The sequence below is a fragment of the Sus scrofa genome, chromosome 13 (genome assembly GCF_054392235.1).
Source record: "Sus scrofa isolate SSC_HxYL_T2T_F1_AM1 chromosome 13, Sscrofa_HxYL_maternal_Yorkshire_Landrace_v2.0, whole genome shotgun sequence".
Classification (NCBI taxonomy): Eukaryota; Metazoa; Chordata; class Mammalia; order Artiodactyla; family Suidae; genus Sus; species Sus scrofa.
The window spans coordinates 135877812-135893974 of NC_139395.1; the positions used below are offsets into that span (position 1 = coordinate 135877812).

Below are 16163 nucleotides of genomic sequence, written 5' to 3' on the forward strand. Positions count from 1 at the left end.
GGGCTAGGCCCTGAAAGATGATTTCTCAGGACTTTTGCATGCCTTTTTTTGTGAGTGACCAGTGAGGGCACTGGAGAAAAGTCTGCAGGAGGATGCAAAATTTCATATATCTGTGACCCCAGGGTTTCTGTTTTCTCTTGAAAGTCCACACTGGGCCATTAACAAATTTAGCTGAACTCTCCTTGCCATTATATGGTAGTGCCTGCCCCAGGAGTTTCCGCTCTCTTTGTAGTATCTGTCTTTCTTTGGATTTCAGCTTATATGATTGCTCTGTAAACTCAGCTCTCTTATGGGTCCACAAAAAGTGAATTTGCTTATTTTCCAGATTATTTGATCTTGCAAGTGTAGGATAGTGCTCTTTCTAGATTTCTATATCTTATGTGGAAGATATTTTTAACAGCCGCCTAGTTCTTCTGCATGTCAGTACAATACCTTATCCATCAGCATTTTATTATTTGATATATTTGTTATCAAATAATAATAACTTACTCAAAACTTAGCAGCTAAACAAAAAACATTTATTATCTCAAGGTCCCCTGGTAATAAATTCAAAAGTGGTTTAGTTGGATTCTTCTGGGTCCTGGTCTATGAAATTTCAGCCACGACAGCTGGAGCTGAAGTCATCTGAAAACTTGACTAGGGCTGGAGAATCTGCTTCTCAGGCGGCACCAGTGCATGGCTATTGGCAGGAGGCTTCAGTTTCTGCCCTGTGGGTCTCTCCTTTGGGCTGCTTCAGCGACTCTCAATATGGTAGCGGCTTCTTCCACTGTGAGTAATCCAAGAGGGAGAATGAGGAAAAAACCAAAAGCTTTTTATAACCCAATCTTGAAAGTCACTTAGCATCACTTCCACCACTTTCTGTTTATTAGGGTCACTAGTGCAGCCCACACTCAAAGGGAGGGTCATTTGACTGCACTCTTTGAAAGAGGAAGTCTCAATCTGGGGATAAATTTAAACACTACCACAGACATTTAGGTCATTCCCCATTTCTAACTACTTGTTTTCCTGTCAAAAGTGATGCTAAAATGAACAACTGTGCATATAGTTCTTTGTTTAATGATATACATAAGTATATCATTAAAATAAATTCCTAGAAGTGGAATTTCTGGATCAAATCATATAATTGTTTAAACTTTTTGAAAGCTGTTACAAATTGTCATCAAAAGTTAGTACTAATTTACAGTCCTATTAACAGTGCATGAGTGTGCTAGTTTTCCTATACCTTCTCCAACACTGAATATTATCAAATTTCAAACACTGGACAGTCTGATAATGAAAAATGATGATTCATGGTTTTGTGAGTTCCCATTGTGGCTCAGCAGGTTAAGAATCTGACTAGTATTCATGATTGTGCGGGTTTGATCCCTGGTTTCGCCTAGTGGTTTAAGGATACAGCATTGCTGCAAGCTGCACATAGGTCACAGATATTGCTCAGATCTGGCACTGCTGTGGCTGTGGTGTAGGCTGGCATCTGCAGCCCTATTTGACCCCTAGCCTGAGAACTTGCATATGCTGCAGGTGAGGCCCTAAAAGGAGGGAGAGAAAAAAGAAAAGATATATCATTGTTTTGCCTCTTTTCATATATTTACTGGATTTTGAATTTTTCCTATGTATATTCATATCCTTTGCCCATTTATTTTCCCATCATTATTGATTTGTAAAAGCTCTTGACATATCAAGGTCTTGTACCCTATGTTTTGAAAATTTATTTATCTTGTTTTAATTTTTTCCTTTTTTCTGCATATAAGTTTTTGCCTTTTCACATAGTCTAATTTGTTAAGATTTTCTTTGGTAGCTTCTGGCTTTAGCTTTTCCTGGAAAGACTTTATCCTATTCAAGATTCTTTTTAAAATGTTTTGACTTTCATGATTTCTTTAAGTCACACGTTTAGTTATATGAATGATTTTAAGGGCCGAGGTAAAGTTATTATTATTTTTTTCTACATTGCTCTCCAGTGGTTCCAACACCACTTTTACACATAATTTACTTTTTGGTTCAGAACTAATATGAAATGCCTTTTTCTATACTTTAAATTCCGAGATGTGTTTGGGTCCATTTCAAGATTTTCTACTCTGTTCTTTTTGTTTGTTAATTTCCATGGCATGAATTCTCTGGCAAATTAAGATATTATGATATAAACCTACAATTATTGCTACTTTATTAATAGCCATATTTGAAAGCTTATCCATAAATAAAAACTGCTCAGATCAAAGATGCAACTAACAAATATTTTACAGAGGATTGATAAAACTCTAATTTAAAAAGCTTTCTATCCTCATCTGATAACAAACTTGAAACTCAGGAGACACTTGGTATTTGTTGACTGAGTAAGCAAATGCTAATGTAGTAACTAGAATCCTGGCCTAGGAGTTGGAAGACCTAGATTCTAGTTCCTGCTCTTCTGCAGGCTGGCTGGGTGATGCTGACACACAGTAAGAAAGTTGCAGTTGGGCAATGGCCTCCAACTAGCTTCACAACGGCTCTTCTAGCTTGATGTGGCCAGGCAACAAAGTTTCCACTAAGGAAATATAAGAAAAGGATTTGTGTGCTACTTGAAGGCTGGGCCTTAAAACATTGCATATGCAAACTTGTGAGTTCTTTTCCCTTCCTGTGAGCTGGAAAGTGGATATTCCTGAGACCTGCTTTTGACTACATAGACAAAGACAATGTTCTAAGGAATGGTGGCAAAACCAGAAGGAGGGAATTTGGTACACTAAATGACTGTAGAGTAGAGCAGCCCTCATACCCAACACAGGCTGTTTCACAAGACAGAAATATTCTTTAGATCACGATATTGTTTGATCTCTTTGTTACAGCAGCTTAGTCTTTTCCCCTTACTAATACACATAGGATGTTATATTCCACAAAGAAAAGGGTTCTGTGGTCAAATAAATTTGGGAAATCATGAGTTTAACAAAAGTATTCAGACTTCCTTCGTGAAAGAGTTCTCAGCTCCTCCAATCTACTAATTGGGAGCAATGAAGAGAGGAGTAGAATATGGAGTGTGTGTGTGTTTAGGGCCACACCCACAGCATATGGAGGTTCCCAGATTAGGGGTCAAATCAGAGCTACAGGCGCCGGCCTATGCCACAGCCATGGCAATGCAGGATCCGAGCCACGTCTATGACTTACACCGCAGCTCACAGCAATGCCAGATCTTTAACCCACTAAGTGAGGCCAGGGATCAAACCCATGTCCTGATGGAACCTAGTGGGGTTCCTTAACCACTGAGCTACGACAGGAACTCCTGGAGTATTTTTAAAGTATACTTATTTTTTTTTTTTTTTTTTTTTGTCTTTTGTCTTTTTGTCTGCTGTTGTTGTTGATGTTGTTGTTGCTGTTGTTGCTATTTCTTGGGCCGCTCCCACGGCATATGGAGGTTCCCAGGCCAGGGGTCCAATCGGAGCTGTAGCCACCGGCCTCCGCCAGAGCCACAGCAACGCGGGATCCGAGCCGCGTCTACAACCTACACCACAGCTCACGGCAACGCCAGATCGTTAACCCACTGAGCAAGGGCAGGGACTGAACCCGCAACCTCATGGTTCCTAGTCGGATTCATTAACCACTGCGCCACGACGGGAACTCCTAAAGTATACTTATTTTTAAATAATTCTTTTTCATTGTGAGATTAACTCATTGAACCCCTACATTCTTTTACCTATTCTGCAAAATATACTCTGGTAAATTTAGAGGATCTCTAAATTTTCTAATCATTTCATAATGCATGGTTGGCGCTTAGTGTGGACTCAGATTCCTGTCAGATTTTGCAGATCCAAGGCCAGGGCACGTTGACCTGGGGCTACGGCATTCCCACTCCTCAGCAACGTGTTGAAATGGGTCCCTCTAGTGGGCGACGGCAACACGATGGACAACCAGTAAAAGAAGGCTGGAGGATTTTATCTGATGGTTTTGGATTCCTTTCCACTTACTCAGATGGAAAGATGACAACAAAACCCACTCATAGAAGAGCCACCATCTTTTATTTATTTATTTATTTATTTATTTATTTATTTATTTATTTATTTTTACCAGTATTTAAGAAGTCTAAAAATTTCGCAACAATTTTCTGAGGAGAGCGTCCAGGCTTTGAAGCAGGGGATGCAGTGTCTGTTGGGGACCACTACGTATCTGGCATGGCTTTAGAATTCTCTCACTGCCTCTATTCACCTCTCAGTCCACCATAAGCTCAATGGGAGTCTGAGTTCTTGAGCCCAGCAAAGGGGTTTTCTCTTAGAGGACACCTGTAAACAGAGCAGCAGTGTGGGGCTTGGGCAAGGATGCCAAAGTGGACCATTCTGAAGACCTGGGGGCAGCACTTTGGGACATTAGCAATGATGATTAATACAGAGATGGCGCCTTTGGCAGCCCACCTGTGATGGGAGATTTGTGGAGAGGTTCTTCCTGGGAGGCCTGAGCACTCAGCCAGCACCATCCAGTGTGGCCATTTTTGTAGATTCAGAAAATGACCTCAGTCCAAAGGATTGAAAAAGCTTTGGGATGTTTCTGTAGTGGGCAACTGGCCAGCCAATGGTCAAAGTGTTTAAGAGGATCCAAGTGATATGTTTTCTGACCATTTCAATAGTCAGAATCCTTAAGATTTGTCTATTCAGCTCTAGTTCTTACATATGCTCATTGAGAAACATATTATAGTGATTGATAACTGGAGACCAAAGCAGAAAGGTCTTCTGGGAAATTTATGTATTCAAGACTGTATGGATGTATATTATAAAAGGTATGGAAACATGCCATTGTAGATTATATAGAACCACACTCTCTCCTCCTTCTTCTTGCCGCGCCCATGGCATGTGGAAGTTCATGGGCCAGAGATTGAACCCACATCACAGAAACAACCCCAGTCACTGCAGTGACAATGCTGGATCCTTAACCAAGGATCCAGCACTACAAGGAACTCCCTATACTTTCTTTTGACCTGGTAGATTGACTTGGTAGATTAGATACATGCAATGCTCTTAATGCAGCAAAAGGGCTCTGCATGCTTAGAAAAATCCCAATGTGTTGGTAACGTAAGCTTGGGTTGGATCTAAAACAGGTTTCCCTCTTTGGGAAAGGAGCTCATATAACCTTTCAAGAGTTACTGAATGCAAGCGCAGGATGTCAGGAGTAGTTCACAAGAGTCCACTCCCACTGTGTTGGTCTGCAGAACTCCCCTGAGCCTCTGCTGCAGGTCTCTTCTGCTCTTCTCTTCTCTGCCTCCTCTGGAGCTGCACTTCATAGCTGGCTGGTCTCAATCCTCCTCCTTCCCCACAGATGTTTAAGAAGGAGGGAGGGACTCACCTCCAAAGATAAGTGGGAAAGAGTGAATGGACTAAGGACAAAGACGGGGAAGAGCTGGAGATTTCCAGGCAAGTCAGAGGCAAGTCCTGTAGTTGGAGGAGTAAAATCAGGGCAAGTCCTGTAGTTGGAGGAGTAAAATCAGGGCAGCACTGATTGCTGAGGTTGCCTCCTAGTCTCTTGCAGACTGGCTCTGAGGACCAAATGAGGCTGCATCTATCAAGCACCAGGGCCACCAAAAAGGCATGTTAGTGTCCTTTTGAGCCCTGTGGCCTGGGGGCCTCTGCCAGGACATCGTCCCCACTGTGCATCACTCCTCTGTGCCTGTGCAAGGCCAGGATGTCGTTCTTCTTCTCCACCTGGAGAAAGTGCTTGTTCCAGGAGACCCAGCTCAGATGTCACCCTTTTCCTGACTACATCAGGAAGCGTCAGCGGCAGCATTTGTCACACCGTGTTGTGATGATGTTTCCACTTGTGTCTGCCCAACCTGGACTGAGAGCTTCTCACTCATCTTCACACCTCCCTAGTCTCTCCTGGTGCCAGCACCTTCCTTAGGAAGGGGGTTTCTCGGAAACAGGTGTTGAATGAAATGAGGGAATATATACACATATAAATGAATATTATGATTGAAATGGAACAATGTGGGTTGGAAAATAATGCAGGTAGAAGGAAATAAGATTTCCCATAGATTTGGGAAGAACTTTATTTTAGTGTGCAAATAATCAATATTGTATCCTACTAATTTGAAACACGCTTTACCAAGAAAGATACTTTGTTGTTGGAAAGGGGGCATGAGAGGGTGGCCCCACAACATAGTTTAACTTTCTGAAAAATTTCAAACACTCTGTTGGACAACTGTTCCAAGGAGCCCCTTCCTGACCATCTGTCCCTTAGTCTTTGTCCTTTTTTGGCCACTCAGTCAAAGGGCTTCTTTGTGGACACACCATTTTGGTTTTCCTGAACTCTACAGTGATGTTCCTGAGTCTCAGGGGAGTCACTCCCCAGGTGCTTGCTGACACATTCCATCCAGGAACAAATCAGGGGACCAAAGTTCAGCCAGATCTCTCGTCAGGTGAAACGTTAAAATCAAATCATTCTAACAATTCCCAAACTAACAAAAACCGAACCAAAACAAAACCCTAATTCTAAAACTAAACAACTCCAGAGTTCAGGGTGCTGCTTAATAGCCATGATGGCTCAGTTTCCCACTCACCCTTCTGCTCTCTGCTTGGTGGTTGGGACAATTCACCTCCTCTGCCAGCTGCTCCCCGTCAGGCTGGGCCAAGAGAGCAGAGACCAGAGGCCGGGGGAGGGGAGAGGGCTGTGCTCCTCCCTGGGTGCTGGGGCTCCCTTCGGTATTATTCTACAAACCGGCCTTCACCCTGAGAGTCACAGTCGGTTCCAGTAGCTCCAGTTTACCATTTCCCCAACATTTATGTAACTGGCTTCATCACACCCCTTCCTTCAGCATCAGCTGGCAGCACCCTCTCTCCAGAGTTTTGTATCCAGTTCCCAGGGCTACCTTCAAGGATTTGGGGGGGACACCTGGGGAATGCCTCCCCCACAGAGAGGGCTACCCTCAGCCATGTGGGGCCCCCAAATTCTTCCTTTGTTCCCCCTGCCTTGGGTTGGTAGCTGCTCCTTATAGTTAAAATCTTCATGATATCTCATACTTTTTCTTCCTGTTAAAATCTCCAATAGTTGGGTAACACTTCCTTAAATTAAATTCTCCTTGTTAAAATAACTAGTATAGTCTCTCTCTCTCTTGATTGGATCCTGACTGATGGAGTAAATAATTCTAATACTAAATAATTTTGAAAATAAAAAAAGTAAAAATACAGAATAGAACAGAATTTGACAAAGATGTAACTGAAAAAAAAATAACTGAGAATAAGGAACTCTGACAATACCTTAAAAACTAAATAGCTCAAACGCTCTGAAAATAACTCAAAAAATAATGCTAAAAAATGCAACAACTGAAAATAAAATAATTTAAAACCAAATTAAAACTAAAAAAAAAAAACCCTCTAAATAATGGAAAAAAACCCCAAATAAACAAATGTAAAAATAACCCAGAATCTAAAGAAAATAAATAACTGTGAAGAAAAGTAACTCTAAAACTAAATAGCTACAGGGGAAACTCTAAAATAACTACAGATATATTACTCTGAAAATAATTAAAACACTTCCAGCAAGTTGTTTTTGTTTTTGGCCTTGCCCACAGTATATGGAAGTTCTTGGGCCAGGTATGGAACCTGAACCTGTGCCACAGCATTGACCCGAGCCACTGTAGTGACAATACCAGATCCTTAACCCGCTGCACTGTGAGACAATCCCTTCCAGTGAGTTTTTAGTATTCAAATAAGTAAATGTAAATGTACATTATTCAAAAATGCCAATAACTAAAAGTAAAATAATCATGAAAACAAATAACTCAGATATTAAATAATTGTAAAGTTAGATACATAAAAAATAATTGTAAAGCTAACTAATTTAGAAATATACAACTCATAAAACAAAACAACCATAAATTAAGTAACTGAAAATAGGCACATGAAACCATAAATAACCTTAAAGACAAAATAATTACAAACAGGTAACTTTAAAGCTATAAGATTAAATAACTAGAAAACCAAAAATGTGTGAAAATTAACTAAAATAATCAAAACTGAAAAAAAAATCTGAAAAGAACTGAAACTAATTTTAAAAACTAGTAAATCTAAATGCAAATATCTCAGAAGATAACTTGTAACCAACTGCTCCCTAAAAGGAAACAATCCTGAAAGTAAGGCAAATATCACAGTAACATTCTTGCAGGAATTCAGGGAGAAGAGCACAGGGCTGTCCTGTGGAGTCTAAGTGGCTAAGAACAGAGGTTCTCAACCCAGCTCCTCATTCCCACCCCAGGAGAAATCTGGCAATGTTTGAAGGCATTTCTGATTGTCATAATTTGGGTAAGTGGGTAGGGGTCACTGGCATATAGCGGGTAGAAGCCAGAGATGCTCCAAACAAACCACAATGTACAAGGCAGCCCCCTACAACAAGAACTGTCCAGCCCGCAAAGTCAAAAGTGCCCACACTGACACCCTGGACTCAGGGCACTCCAACAACCCGGCTCTGCTAACCTCCGCAGGCGAGAGTTGGGCAGCCCAAGGTTCTCTGCAGGGTCGATGCCAAGTTCCTGAGCTCGGGCATGGCGAGCAGCTGGAGGTTCTCTGTGGGGTCCTCACCCAAGTGGCACGTCAGCATCTCCAGGTTTGCCAGGGGACCTGCGCCAAGTCCCTGTGCAGGCGCATGTAGAACCCAGCGCAGTTCTCTGCCGGGGGTGGGGGTTTGCATAGGAAAGGATGGGCTCCGTGGGCTGTTGGGGACCACTCCTCAAGCTCCAGAAAGGCCACCGTTAGGCGCCCGGCCAAGGCAGCAGATCTGCTGGCTCTGAGGACCGTTTGCTGCTTCTGCTTAAGTATAGGCCTGGCCTCCACATCCACTGCAGCGTCTCGCCAGAATGAAGGGGTACAGGGCGGCTCAGTTGTCTGGAACCCATGTCAGTTCTCTGTGGAGCGGCCTCAGGCCCCCTTCCCGGGCTCCCACCGTCTCTTCCTCACAACTGGTCTCCCCCGCAGGGGACGATCAAGTCAGTGGACACCCCAAGGCACTCCTCAGTTTTGTTTGTGGCTCTGAAATTCCCAGAAGAAAGTCAGAGGAACAATGGCTCACACATTCGCTTACTTTTCTTTCTGCTTCACACTCACGTGTCCTCTTCTTCGCTGTCCTTTTTCTTCGGGATGCTTTTTCCGGTTTCCTGAGCAGACTTTTGGAGCAACACGTTTCATAACTGCCGTCCAAATGGAAAAGTCCCGAGAGCTAGAAGGGAAAAGATAGTAATTTAGTGCTGTGGTGGGGTGGCGGGGTGGTAGGGAGATTCCGGCTGGCAGGGCGGGGCCAGCCCAGCTTTCCCACGGGGCCACTCGAATCCCCAGCAAGAGCCTCTCAGTTGGGGCAGAAACCAAAAGCCTTGCTGAGAAGCCAGTGAGGCGGGACACACTGGGCCCCCGGGGGCCTGAGCCACTTTGCAGATCCAATGACCTCAACTTCCTGGATTAGGGTGGGTGCTCATGGGTGAGAATCCTGAACAGGAGGGAGAGAGGGAAGGAGGAGGCAAGGAAGAAGTGGGAGGAGAAGCTGATGAATGAGGGAGCATATGAAAGAAGTAAGACAGAAATAAATTACACTCGGAGCACTGCTCTCCTTTTCCAAATCTTCTACACCTTCACAATCGGCAAAGGTTTCCATGGAGATAAACTCCCTGCTGGAGCAGCCTTAGGAAAAGAAAAGGTAGGACCTGGCTGGCTGTGAGGGAGAGAGCGTCGGAGGATGGGCCCACAGAGGTAGTGGCAGGAAGTAATGGGCAGCACCGGTCCCCAGGAACCCATTCTCCCCATCTCTACCTCTGACTCTCCCAGAACCAGACTGCTTCATGTGGGCCCGGAGGCAGAGGTTTGTGATCTGCAGATTCCCTTTTCTAGCTCAAAATTCTGCAACTGTGACAGAGAAGAAATGTCCAGATGGTGTTCAGAGCTCTAACTCCTTGTCCTCCAAGGAAGCAATCATTGCCTTTTTCTGTTTTATGATTTTCCTGCCTTCCTTCCTGCCCACCCTTTACTCATCCTTGCCTTCTTTTCTCTTCCCTAATTACTGCCCATTTCCCATTTCCTTGGCAGTCTCTGCCAAATGTCACTGCTCTCCCCTTGGGAAGATCGGTGCAACAGTAAGAACATCCAGACTCTCTCTCCAATGAATTGATTAATTAACCAATTAGCCACATCATTGTGCACCTAACCTGTGCCAGGGCTGTTAAAGACACTGTGGGGAACTGCAGCCCCTACCAAACACTGAGCTTGCGCCAAGCCTGCTCTGTACCTGCTCAGATGTCGGGAGTTTGTCGAAAGTTAAGCCTCACACAACCCTGTAAGGGCCACAGCCCCATTTTACAGATGAGAAACCAAACTGAAAGAAGAATAATCACCTTGACAAATTCCCTTGGCCTGCAAGCACTGCAGGTAGAACCTACACATTCCTACTCTTTGTTATACACTCTAAAGATGTGATCTCTGCCCCCACAATGCTCCCAAGTGGTGGGCTTCAAGGTAAGGTGGGCGAGCATCTGCAGAAAGATCTCAAATTGAGGGAACCTCAGCATCAGCTGAGTTCAGTTGATCTGGCATGAATCTGAGTGCAGGAGAGTTTCTATTTAGGTAAGAATTCAAGGGGAGGAGGTTGGGGTGAGGCCTTGGGCAGGGTGTGGGTAGAAGGGCCATCTGGGAAGAGGATGGGTGGGAGGAGAAGGATCAGAAGGAGCCTGCAGCTGCGGTGGGGTGGTGCACAGTATCTGTCAGAGGAGGCAGCTACCAAGAGGGAGCTCCCTGATCTGCTGCCCAGAGGCCCCCCTAAAATGCATTCTGGGTCCAGGTCCTCTCTAGAGCGGAGTGGAGGCTGAGCCAGCAACACAGGAAGCAGCTGGCAGCCCCTTCCAGGAGGCCTTGAGAAACCCCACCCAGTGCGGGGGCAAAGCCTCACTTAATTCCTGGTCCTGGGATGAGGTGGGGTGAGGAGGGAGGGTGGAAGAGGAATTGGGTCAGGGAGGTGCCTCCCACTGCCCTCCTTCAGATGTGTCTGGGGCATCCACAGTATCCGCCAGAGATGCCCCTTAGGGAGGTCACCCAACCTGGGTCCCCTTAGACAGGAGCAGACATTGAGGACAGAGAGGGATGGTGGTCTTGCTGGAAGGCATTAGGGGAAGAGTGGAGCAGCCCCGCCCTTGACTGCCACCTGTGTGAACTGAAGGGCTTCGTCTCCAGGGATTGTGGCCTCAGGGCCCCAGACAGTGCCCAGTGCCAATCATCCCAGAGCGCCAGCTGGGAGGTTGGGAGTGGGCCCTGTGACCTCATCAACCATAGAACACCCGAAGCAGACCTGAGCAGGGGTGGGAAGCAACTCCGGAACTGAAAGACCTAAGGACGAGTTCCAGCCCCTCCACAGGGTAAGTGGCCTCTGGGGTGAAATGACAACTGGTGCTGGGGCTGCTTTCCCCTCTATCCTCAGGCCCTATAGGACAGGGATGGGAGGGGCTCCAGCCGGGCACAGGGCTGGCACAGAGGGGCTCCCACACACCTGGCCACAGGATGACTGCAGTGTTTCAGGGTCATCCAGGATCGCTGCCTCCAGGTAAGGATCTGCCTGCACTCAGCTGTCAAGACCCAGATGCCACCCCCCTGCTGGGCCCCACAGGCCCCGAGTTTAGTCTAGGGCAGGGTCTTCCATACCCCTTAGAGTGTGACTGCAGGGAGGTGCACATGTGACATCCCAGCACAGTGTCACACACATAAATACACTTATAAACTTAAAAGCAGTGTTTGTGGGACAGTCTCAGCTTACAACGTATGACGTCCTCCTCTGTTCTATTACTTTGTTCTGTTCTATGCTTGGAGACAGAGGAGGCGAAGGGCTGCGGGAGGTGGTGGGGTCACCCACAATCTCCTCACAAGTCCCTCTGGGGGAGAGTTTCTCTGAGGCAAAGGGCATCTGCCCTGGGTGAGCCCTCCCGTGTCTCCCCGCAGGTCCTGGGCTCTTGGAGCAGAGAGAATACTCTTTTCACCCGTATCCTCCATGGCTCTTGGAAGAAACCCAGAAGTCTTAGAACCTCTGAGCCTTGGAGAATGTCCCTCAGCCAAGGCGTCTGGTTTTGCAGGGGAGGAAAGTGCAGCTCATGGACAGTCTTTTGTTGTATTTGGTACATCTTAGGAATTTAATAAATAATACTTGTTATGATTAATAGTAATTACAATAATACTAAAGAGAGGATCTCAGAAGAGCTCTGGGTACTCCAAGCGTACTACTGTTACTCACATTTGGAAGATATTTGTCTGCCATTGTCTTCATCCTCATAAACATCTGGGGGAGGAAACATAATGGTGAAAAAAGGAAGCAGAGTGCCCACACATGCACACATATACTCTCCCTAGAAAAACTAAACCAGGAGTTCCCGACGGGGTGCAGCGGAAATGAATCCGACTAGGAACCATGAGGTGGCGGGTTCAATCCCTGGCCTCACTCAGTGGGTTAAGGATCCTGCGTTGCTGTGGCTGTGGTGTAGGCCGGTGGCTACGGCTCCGATTAGACCCCTAGCCTGGGAACCTCCATATGTTGCAGGTGCAGCCCTAGAAAAGACAAAAAACAAAAACAAAAACAAAAAACTAAACCAAACATACAGGCCCTTGACAAATATTCGATTTGATTACAGCAAAATTTCAAGTGATAGTTGCATTTTTGGAAAACGACCAGAATGACCCTGGTGCCAGCTCAGGTCTAGCAGTGTGTGGAGAAGATATACCCTGAGTCTCGGCCCTGCCCAATTCATGTACCAGAATAAGCAGAGAGAGTATTGGTGGAGAAGGGCAGGAAAAACAGGAAAGGTGGGTCATGAAAATTCATGCTGATAAGGACTGCACGTATTCTCTTTTCCTTTAGTGGATGATGTTTAGCACACACTACATAAATCCTAAAATATTTAGGGAATTTAATTTAGTACCTGGTGTTTAAAATCCTGATCTATTTTTCTCTTCTTTTTTTTTAAGGGCCATACCCATGGTATATGTAAGTTCCCAGGCTAGGGGTTGAATTGGTGCCACAGCTGCCAGCCTACACTGCAGCCACAGCAATGCAGGATCCTAGCCATGTCTGTGACCTACACCACAGCTCACAGCAAGGCTGGATCTTTAACCCACTGAGTGAGGCCGGGGGTTGAACCTGCATTCTCATGGTTCCTAGTCGGGTTCATTAATCCCTCAGCCATGAAGGGAACTCCCTGATCTTTTATTTTTCTTTAAAAAAATTACTGAACTTTATTAACAGGTGAGCCCATTAGTGAGTTTAAACTGTCTTCCTCAGAATAAAAGTTTTTGGACTTTGAAGATAAAATCATGGCTTTCCCCTTGCTGTCCACTAGGTGGCAGAAAGGGACAACTGTAGAGTCCGCACATAACTTTCAAAAGGGCAAACTATTTCCTATTTTTTTCAAACCACATTTTCCTTTACTCCTGACAATTACAGCTTTTAAAGGGGGACCATCTCTATCATATGAACTCAAGTACACCATTTTCACCTGGGGGATAGGGATTGGAAGCCTTAAAGTGATGCCTACGCCCATGGGCTTTCCCTCCCTTTATTGGAGGAACAAACAGGAAGCTGGTTGCTATATAATATGCTAACAGCAATCTGGTCACCAGCCTAAGGACTTCATTGCATTTAATTCTCACAGCAAGACGATATATAGTATTACCTCTATTTTGTAAAATAATTGATGAAAATAATTCAAGCACAACAAAGTTACGTAATTCATCCAAAGAGATGGAGCTGAAGTCTGTAAGCCCTCAGTGCTTGAGTCCTTAACCGTGTGCTATGCTGGTAACTGTGCTCTTTCTCTGCCTTCTAGGAGTTAACCAGTGGGGTCACACTCGGCCTAATTCATCCCAGCAGCTCTCCAGAGCTTACATCAGGCAAGAGCTCCAGGATGTTTCCAAGGGTACCAGGCTAAATAAGGATCTTTTGCTTGGTGCCCTAGAGCATGAACTTCAATGTCTAGGCTGGTCTATATGTGAAGTGTTTACTTCCTATACCTACCTGTCTTTGGTCAAGAGAAAGGGAATCATGCCTAAGTATTCAATGATTTGCTTTCAGATTCCATATAGTCTCACAGCACTTTTTTTTTTGTGTGTTTTTTTTGTTTTGTTTTTGTTTTTGTTTTTCGTTCCTCTCTCCTTTTTTCTTTTTGGCTGTGCCCATGGCATGTGGAAGTTCCTGAGCCAGGAATAGAATCCATACCACAGCAGTGACCTGAGCTGCAGCAGTGACAACATGGGATCTTTAACCTAATGAGCCACAAGGGAACTCCTTTAGTGCATTTTCAGTTGTCAAAGTCCCTGCCAGCTTCTGGGGAAGTCTGCGTTTGCTGTTGTAGACTTTTAGGGTTGCAAGGAGCTGGGGTCAAAGAAATTTCACAATTGGGAAACAAGCACCTAGATCAGCAACCAGGTGCCCTCTGATGTGTCTAGTTGGGTTTAACAAAAGCCTTGCCTGTTTCATCAGAGATTTAATGAGAAATTTTCAGTAAGACTAAAATATAAAGCCTCCCCCCCACCCCCAAAGCAAATGGTTGCCATGCTCAAGGAAGTCATTGATCCCTGATCATCGAGACAGTCAGGCTGCTACCTAATAGAAGCAGAGAGGTGGAGTTCCCTTCCTGGCTCAGTGGTTAACAAACCCGACTGGGATCCATGAGGATGTGGGTTTGATCCCTGGCCTCACTCAGTGGGTTAAGGATCTGGCATTGCCATGAATTCTGGTGTAGATTGCAGATGCGGCTTAGATCCCATGTTGCTGTGGCTGTGGCGTAGGCTGGCAGCTGTAGTTCCAATTTGACCCCTAACCTGGGAACTGCCATATGCTGTGGGTGCGACCCTAAAAAGCAGAAGCAAAAAAAAAAAAAAAAAAAGAAGAAGCAGAGAGGAACACATCTGGTGCTCCTGTGATCCACTGGGACATCTCCCAGAACTCTCTTGCCTGGATGTAACTGTAAATGGACTAGTAAAAGAACAACAGCCAGACAAGTGGGTGCTGGGACACCCACTTCGTATGCTACCAGCAGAAGTGCCAGATGAGGAGGAAGGGAACAAAGGTACAACCTAAGGACAAGTGGGGTAGCAGGAGGTAGATGTAGATTTATTTTTTTAATGGCCACACCCATGGCACTTGGAAGTTCCTGGACCAGGAATTGAATCTGAGCTGCAGCTGCCACCTATGCTGCAGCTGTGGCAATGCAAGATCCTTCAACCCACTGCACCCAGCTAGGGATCAAACTAATGCTTCTGCAGCAGTTCAAGCCGCTGTTGTCAGATTCTTAACCTACTGAGCCATGGTAGGAACTCCACTTTTATTTTTTTTTCAGACATAGATTTAAGTAGGACTTTTACTATGTCCCCTGGTGGAAATGTTCCCCCAGGGAACCAAGACCTCTAGACTGACTGAGGCTGAAGTTGCAGGGACGGGGAGGACAAATTCCCCACATGCGTCACTAAAAGTATGGTAATGAATAAGGTCACAACTCATCAACCTCTTGCTCCCAGATTCATATATTCTACGTGCTTGGGGGCACAGTGCCATAAAATGGCCATTGCTTTAAGATACATACTGAGTTTAGATTAGCACCCCAACCCCTCAGTCTCACATTCAAACTGCTACTCACCCCTGTCTTCAAGAGGCTGTCCTATGGATCTTTCAGGCCACATATTTCTTCTGAATGTGTGGTAGGACCAGGGGGTTGGTCCCATGGTTATTATGCCCATGGCAGTTCCTCTTTCGCCATAGGGTGAGTCCCTCAATCAGTGTTCTGTTGATCAGACATTACATGAATCCTAAGACAGTGTTGCTAACTGAGGCACTGAGGGCAGGAAAGGTCAATCCCCCTCAGGGTGAATCACTGTACTTTCCAGCCTGAAGGGTCTGAGGAAATCAGGAGGCCATCAAGGGACAGTATCCAACTGAGGGCTCAACATGGATCTCTTTGCTGGCAGGTTGGACGGTTAACAGTGGCAGTAGCCAGGTGGGTCTTAACAACAGGGAGCCCATGCTGGTAGGTTCATGGACAGCCTCCTATTCTACTGCCAAGGCTTCTCCCCTTATGAGTCCCTTGTACAGGCATTGGGTTGCCAAGGAAGAAGTTGGCTGACACTTTCTGACCAAATCATCCAGTTGGCTTGATTCCCTAATAACTTCTCTGCAGGGTTCTCTGGGGAGCAATTAAAACATGGTATAAA

At 45.3% G+C, this 16163-nt stretch overlaps 1 protein-coding gene across 20 annotated transcripts in view; it reads right to left on the reverse strand.

Annotated features, from left to right (window-relative positions):
- Nucleotides 1-496: 496 nt before the first annotated feature.
- MCF2L2 (MCF.2 cell line derived transforming sequence-like 2) overlaps nt 497-16163 on the reverse strand; it is a 250868-nt gene continuing 235201 nt past the window's right edge. For 11 of the 20 annotated variants that reach the window (XR_014824432.1, XM_084990481.1, XM_084990479.1 and 8 more), the window contains 2 exons: nt 12199-12243; nt 5966-9156 (listed from right to left, as the gene is read on the reverse strand). Coding sequence is in view for 10 of the 20 variants with exons in the window: in XM_084990477.1 (XP_084846603.1) it covers nt 8923-9156; nt 12199-12243 (279 nt within the window). In the remaining 10 variants the exon portion in view is untranslated. Of the gene's footprint in view, nt 767-5965; nt 9157-12198; nt 12244-15592; nt 15737-16163 lie in introns of those variants that run through there. The other 9 variants (XR_014824431.1, XR_014824425.1, XR_014824421.1 and 6 more) reach the window with 2 other exon arrangements.